The sequence below is a fragment of the Mastomys coucha genome, unplaced genomic scaffold (assembly GCF_008632895.1).
Source record: "Mastomys coucha isolate ucsf_1 unplaced genomic scaffold, UCSF_Mcou_1 pScaffold18, whole genome shotgun sequence".
NCBI classification, from domain to species: Eukaryota; Metazoa; Chordata; class Mammalia; order Rodentia; family Muridae; genus Mastomys; species Mastomys coucha.
In genome coordinates, this window is record NW_022196900.1 from 19,946,609 (window position 1) to 19,954,171 (window position 7,563).

The 7,563-nt window shown below is 38.0% G+C and overlaps 1 protein-coding gene across 3 annotated transcripts in view; it reads right to left on the reverse strand.

Annotated features, from left to right (window-relative positions):
* Shoc1 (shortage in chiasmata 1) overlaps positions 1-7,563 on the reverse strand; it is an 87,745-nt gene that overhangs the window by 39,983 nt on the left and 40,199 nt on the right. For all 3 annotated transcript variants that reach the window (XM_031377531.1, XM_031377530.1, XM_031377529.1), the window contains one exon: positions 2,295-2,708. In XM_031377531.1, the coding sequence (XP_031233391.1) occupies positions 2,295-2,708 (414 nt within the window). The remainder of the gene's footprint in view (positions 1-2,294; positions 2,709-7,563) is intronic.

Below are 7,563 nucleotides of genomic sequence, written 5' to 3' on the forward strand. Positions count from 1 at the left end.
TGGAGGGGAAACTGGGAAAGGAGAAATTTACATGTAAATAAAGAAAATATCTAATAAAAATAAATAAAGGTTTAATAAGATAGCTAATTTTTTAATATGAAAATATTCTTTTTATCTCTTTCAACATTGTAGCTCCTTATTTATGATGCTAATATGTCCCTTTATAAGCTATTCTCACAAGTAGAACACGCAGAAAAGGGTGCCAGTGTTCACATGGGATTCCTTCTGATTTGTCTGGAGACAAATCTAAAAATAACAAATTTTCTTTTCCTCATTTGTGTGTGTGTGTGCATATTTGTGTATGTGCGTATGTGCTGTGCTGTATGTGTATGCTTGTGTGTATGCAAGTGCAGGTATGTATGAGTGTGCATGCGTGTGTGGTGCATGTGTGTGTAGGTATGTATGTGTAGAGGAAATCTCTTGGTGTTTTTGGTTGCTATTTACTTTTTTTTTTTTTTTTTTAATTTTGAGACTCTCCTGGAGCTTGTTAAGCTGGATAGGCCAGCTGGCCAGCAATCCCAGGCATACTCCTAACCCAGCCTTGCTAGCACTGGGATTACAAGTGCATGCCACCACACCCAGCTTTCTTTTAATGTGGTTTCTAGGGGTCCTTGTGCTTTTAAGGCAAGCATTTTACTGACTGACCCATCTTCCAACCCATTCTTCATTCCTTTGTGTGTCTGAATTGTAAGTAAACTATTGGTTAGAGTGATCTCAGAGACATACCGAATTGTCATCTAGCAAGGTGAATTATTACATGGCTAAACTATCTCAGAACCAGAAACCATGGTGAATATATAGATGCATAAACAATCACAGAGCTCTAAAATCTCTGAATCCTACTCTGAATTTTCACCAGGATTGTCACTGTGGAAAATGCCGTACAGTAGTAATGCATTTCAGTATAGCTGTAAATGGCTGTCACACCTTTTAGAAAGTGGTATATAACTGCCATGACACTGAGAACCAAGTCTTGTCTCCACAGATAGAACATGGCTCTGAAAGACCCAACTATGCTATAAGTAACATTAATACTACTTCTATCAATTTCATCAAGGTAAAGTCTGTCAAAACTATTTCAGAATGTAGTGGCATACACCTTTAATCTAAGCACTTGGGAGGCAGGAGAATCTCTGAGTTTGAAGCCAGCCTGGCCTACATAGTGAGGTCCTGGACATCTAAAACTACATAGTGAGACTTGTCTGAAATTTAGAAATTAATCTAATGTCCTATTTTTTTAAACCAGAAGTAAAATGATAAGGCACACTGTACTACTTTTGATGTGGTCAGAATAGAAAAAATATAAGAATTATGGCACATATGGAAATTCTTTGATAATATTATAAAAATTAGTAAGCAATTACATGAGAAAATGTCTAAGTATATATTAAAACATGCTTAAATACTAAGATAAAGCCCTAGCTAAGGAACTATTGGTAGCTGACAGTTGCTGGGAGAGGGATTGTCAGTTTCCTTTAAGGGCACAGCCCCTGGTAAGTCTAACATGCTCCAATGGCTGGCCACAACTTAGAGTACATAGGTAGCACTAATGAGATTTGATGAGCTAAAAAAAAGGGGGCGGGGAGTAGGTGGATCTGAAGAGATAGCTCAGAGATTAAGAGCACTTACTGCTCTTTCAGAGGACCCAGGTTCAGTTGCCAGCACTCAAATGACAGCTCAGAACCATCAGTAATTCCACTTCCAGGAGTTCCAACATCCTCTTCTAGCTTTCATGGGTACCATGCACACACACAGTGCACATGCATACATGCAAGCAAAATATCCATGCACATAAAATAAAATAATCTTTTAAAGAAAGGGTGGGTATGGAGGAGGTGGGAGAGGGGAAATGATAATGTTAAAAAGACAGTGTTTGAAATTTTTGAAGAATACTTTTTTAGGCTTATTTCATTTAGAAGCAAAAATGGATTTTCCAAACAGTAAACAAATTATCCCTAAAGATCAAATTATGTTAACAGGAAATTACAACTAAAGGTATTCATTTAGTATTTTTTAAAAAATACTGAGGTAAGATTGTAAGTGAATAAGAAAAAAGCATGAAAGAATGATCATTAGGAATACTAAGCTTATATATCCAGAAAGCAAGTTTTATAAGTAATAGCTTTGTTACAAACGAAACTGTATCATTTAATCTTTGAAAGCTTATTTATCTCTGTATCTAAATGTATATATCTACATACCTATCTCTATAATAAGTATCAATGGCATTGTGTAATAGACAGTGCCAGTCCTAGAGGCTTCATCCTATGCCAGAATCTTACTCAGTTACCCACCATTGTTTTGGTCATGGTCATGGCTTTTGACGTCAACTTCTGAAGGGAAAGTCTGGTGTTTACTTCTCAGAATAATAAATTCACTCAAAAGGTCCAAATCATCTTGTTTTTTATCATAAGATGCCTTGATCTGCGAAGAGGAAGCTGATTCAGGAGAGGGCACAGGATCACCAACTCCATCACAGCTGGTCTCAGTCTCCTGCATTATTCTAGCAGCTGGTTCTTGGTCATTGTTTGGATTTGCTTCTATTTTTAATTTTTTAACAGAGACACTTTCACCAGACAAACAAAGGCATGGCACTTCCTTTTCTGAAGAGGGTATGGGTCTCTTCTGTGGATGTAAATGGTAATCATCTGCAGATTTCTCACTGATTGGCAGAATGGGTGAGGGACGACTCTTACGTTCTAGCCAGGCTGGAAATAAGAAAATAAGGTTCCAAAATGACTTCTGTGCCTAAATGAGTACCTTTAGTTGTAATTTCCTCTTAACATAATTTGATCTTTAGGGATAGTTTGTTTACTATTTGGAAAATCCATTTTTGCTTCTAAATAAAATAAGCCTAAAAAAATGCTTACCATTTCTTTTCTTCCTTTCTTGCTTCCTTATCTCTCTCTCTCTCTCCCCCTCTCCCTCTCTCCCTCCCCCCTCTCTCCTCTCTCTTGTTTTTTTTTTTTTTTGTTGTTGTTGTTTTATTTTTTGAGACAGGTTTTCTCTATGTATGTAACAGTCCTAGAATTCTTTTTTAGACCAGACTGGCTTCTGCCTTCCAAGATCAGGCTGTCCCTGCCTCCTAAGTGCTGGGATTAAAGGCATGCATGACCACCACCTGTCAACCATCTCTCCCCTTACCCCCACTACTCCTGAGCTAGGGCTTTACTGTGTAGCCCTGGCTGTCCTGGCACTTATTCTGTAGACCAGGCTGATCTTGAACTCAAAGATCCACCTGCCTCTGCCTCCTGAGTGCTGGGATTAAAGGTGTGCACTACCACCACCTGGCTATCTTTCTCTGTCTTTTTTCTTTTTTTTTTTTTAATTTTTTTGTTTTTTGTTTTTTATTTTTAATTTTGTTTAGATTATTTTATCTAAAAGACATTTTATAATAGTTGACTCATAATTTATGCACACACATCACAAAGATAATTCTGCAATGACTTTGAAATCTAGTTCAACTGAATTTGCTGTTTCATCCTTCAGTATGTCTCAAGTAAGCTTATTTATAGCATATGAAAGTTTAATAGTTTACATTTTGTACAAAATTACAAAAGGTCTCCTGTACCATGAATGATGTTCTCATCTCCTTAATGAGAAAGTTTTCTGGGCTGTGGATGATGTTCAGTGATAGAATGCTTAAATATACTGCTTTATGTTCTAGTGTAAATTCAATCCCCAGATTAAAGAGAGATGAGGAGGGTGAGAGGGTGGGCAGAGAGGAAATAAAGACAGAAATATGAGGCATAGAAAATAAAGAAGTAAAGAAAAATGTAATAACATGATTAAAACTTTCAAGGTTTGCTTTTTATGTATACTACAAGGGTATGGAAAAAATATAAGAAATGTTATTTAGTTTTGATTAACTTAATGAAGTTCCTTTTCTAGCAGTCATGATGCTGTGTAGCTGGCAGAGGACGGAAGAGAAATAGATAGCACTGACTAGCCCCAATATCAGTGCCAGCACTGGGAGGCCGTCCTGGCTTTGGGCTGCCTGAAGGCAGTGGTGGTCCCCTGCTTGTCCTGTCTATCAGTCTATTTGATATCCAAATGAACTGCTTCTGATAACAGATATAAAAATATAGAATGGATCCGCTGGGCCTTCTCAAATGAGACTTTCATGGCTCAGTTGGTTCACAAAGCAGACAGACTTGTTAGAGATTTTTATGCAGTGATTTATGTTTTATCTTGCCTGGTTTGAGGCAACATTTATTTAGCCTTCCCAGGCCTCTTTGTAAGGAGAAATGTCTGAACACAAGATATTTGAGGCTTCTTTTTTGTTTAAAATCAATAATATACATTTTCTTTTTTAAAATTGTTTATTTTTATTTCATGTGCATTGGTGTTTTGCCTGTAAATATGTCTGTGTGAGGATGTTAGACCCTTTGCAACTAGAGTTACAGACAGTTTTGAGCAGACATATGGGTGGTGGGAATTGAACCCAGATTCTCTGGAAGAGCAGCCAGTGCTCTTAACCACTGAGCAATCTCTCCAGTCCCCCATCTCTTTTTCTTAATACTAGAATTTCAGTTGCCAGGTGATGAAGGAATTCCAGTAAAGTGCTATTGCTAATAAGTTATAATGAGCCTTGGAGGAAGGGCTAAATATAAAATATATTTAAACATTCTTATAATATTTTAAAAGAAACCTAATTAAAAAGTTGGCAAAAGATTTGAACATCACACATACACACACATACACACCCTACAATATAGATGAACAGACCAATATTTGACAGTTTTCATTTATAAAGAATATTTAAGAGAGGCAACTTCATAGAGTCAGAGTACAAATTAGTTATTCTACAGCTGGGCAAAACAGAGAGCAACTGCTATGGGATTTGAGCAAAGGGGTTAATAAGTATTCTGAAATCATGTGTGTAATTTAATTTAATTTACATGGTAAATTCTATTACAATAAATCTGGTCACAAAGTATGTAAAGATACTCAAGACTATTAGGCACTGGGGAAATGTAGAATAAAGCCATACTGGGCATTGCACCTGATCATAGAATAGCTGTTACCATGTTGACAAGGACAGAGTAACTGAAATTCACACATTGCTGTGGGTCTATAAAATGATGAATTTTGGAAAACAATTTAATAATTCTTATAAAATCAATATACACTGGAAACAGCTATACTAACAATAAACAATTTTACTTCTGTATATTCTCTCAAGAACAATAATACCATGTCCAAAAGAAGACTTGCACAAAAACACTCATAGAAGTTTTGCTCACAAGCTGGGTGGTGGTGGCGCACACCTTTAATCCCAGCACTTGGGAGGCAGAGGCAGGCGGATTTCTGAGTTCGAGGCCAGCCTGGTCTACAGAGTGAGTTCCAGGACAGCCAGGGCTATACAGAAAAACCCTGTCTCAAAAAAAAAAAAAAAAAACCCAAACAAACAAAAAAGAAGTTTTGCTCATGATACAAAAAAAAAAAAATAAAAAAAAATTGGAGAATAAATCCTGGGAAGATAATCACACTCTGGTTAAGTACATAAAACAAACAAACAAAAATTTATCAGTAAAATAAATGAATTAGTGTTACGCATAGCATGGATGACTCTCATCAATGCTGTGGTGAGTGTCCATGCTCCATCACTCTGTAAATGAACAGGGGGGAAACTAACCTCAGGTCTTGGTAAGGATGGAGGGAAAAGCTGAAGAAAGAAGTAATGTAGAGAGAGATGGCTGAAAGAGAACTTCCTGTGATGGAAATATCCTCTTAGCTGTGGTGGTCATGTTAAGTCTATACATTTGTCATGATGCATCCAGCTATACAGTTATAGCTAACATTATCCCCGCCACCCCTGAAGGACACATAAAGCAATGTCTACCCCTCCTCCTGAGCTCCCAACAGTGGCATGTCTATACTGTAGTTCAGTCGAGGCAGTCAATACATTTCTTGGGCTTCTTTACAGAGCCTAGGTAAGGGTTACTTAGAGAGATGTTGGCATTCCTCCCCAACCATCTAACACCCCTGAGAGCTTCCCTGCAGCTGCATTGGGGGGGGGGGGGAATGGGTACAGTTGACTGTACATAAATTATATGTCATAAGGTTGATTTGAAAAAAAAATGGCTATAAGAGCATCTAGATATTCTAACCACATGATGTGGCTATTATTTAACAATAATCTTTAAAAAGAAAAAATGTGTATTCTTCCTTCAAAATTTGGTCTATGAGGGTTTTATGGTTGTTTGAGACAGAGTTTCATATAGCCCAAGGTAGCCTCAAATTTGCTATATAATTGAGGATAGTCTTAAACTTTTGATCCACCTGCCTCTACTTCCCAAGGACTATGATCATAAGAATGAGTCAGCATCCCCAGTTTTATGAGGTCTGGAGATCTACTTCAGGCCTTCGTGGAATCCAGGCAAATACTGTTCAAATGAGCTATGTCCTCAGCCCCCTTGTCTTTGTCTTTGCTTTTTTTTTTTTTAAGATTTATTTATCTTATGAGTACATACTGTAGTTGTACAGATGGCCATGAGCCATCATGTGGCTGCTGGGAATTGAACTCAGGACCTCTGCTTGCTCTGGCCCCACTGGCTCCAGCCCCACTTGCTCCGGCCCCGCTTGCTCCAGCCCCGTTCACTCTGGCGTAATACACTGTAGCTATCTTCAGACGCACCAGAAGAGGGCATCAGATCTCATCATGGATGGTTGTGAGCCACCATGTGGTTGTTGGGATCCAAACTCAGGACCTTCGGAAGAGCAGTCAGTGCTCTTATCCACTGACTCATCTCACCAGCCCCATCTTTGCTTTTCTTAGAAAGACTGAAACAAGAAACATTTTTCTTTTCCCTCACTATACCACATTTAAGAGACAAGCATGAGAGTAATGCTTAAGAACAGCTAACCCCTGTCCTTGGCCTGTGAGCATTAAGTCCTGAGTAAGCTTTGAGTGTAGGATCTGTTTGAAGTGGGAACTAATGAGAGTCCCAGCTAGTTATTGCCATACGAGAATGTGAGGTCAGTCTGTGGAATACCAACAAGAAGCAGCACATAGATGAGTATTAAAGTCTTCCACATTTTAAGCATTGTTAAGAAAGAATCTGCAACATTTCGAAAGTCAAGAAAAGAATACAGAGGCTGAACAGGGCTTCTTCAGTGTTGACAATTTGCTAATCCTGAAGATTTTTTGGAGATAATCTGGTTCTCAAATAATTAGAAACTGGTAATTATTTTACTTTGATGACTATTCTCATCTGTATTTATTTTTCTAGACACCCCTCCTCTGACAACTTGGCTATGGGGTCTATAAATAGTTATTGCTTCTTTTTGTTGTTTTGAGATGGGGTTTCTCTGTGTAGCCCTGGCTGTCCTGGAACTTGCTCTGTAGACCAGACTGGCCTCAAACTCATACAGATCCACCTGCCTCTGCCTCCTGTGTGCTGGGGTTAAAGGCATTCACCACCACTGCCTGGCTAGTTATTCTTAAACTTCACAAACTACTGTAATAATTCTAGTGGAGTAAAAATGGTTTCTTTTAACCTCAAATTTGTTGCTTCTGATACTTCAGACAGTCTTAGATATGTATGATATTTGAAAACT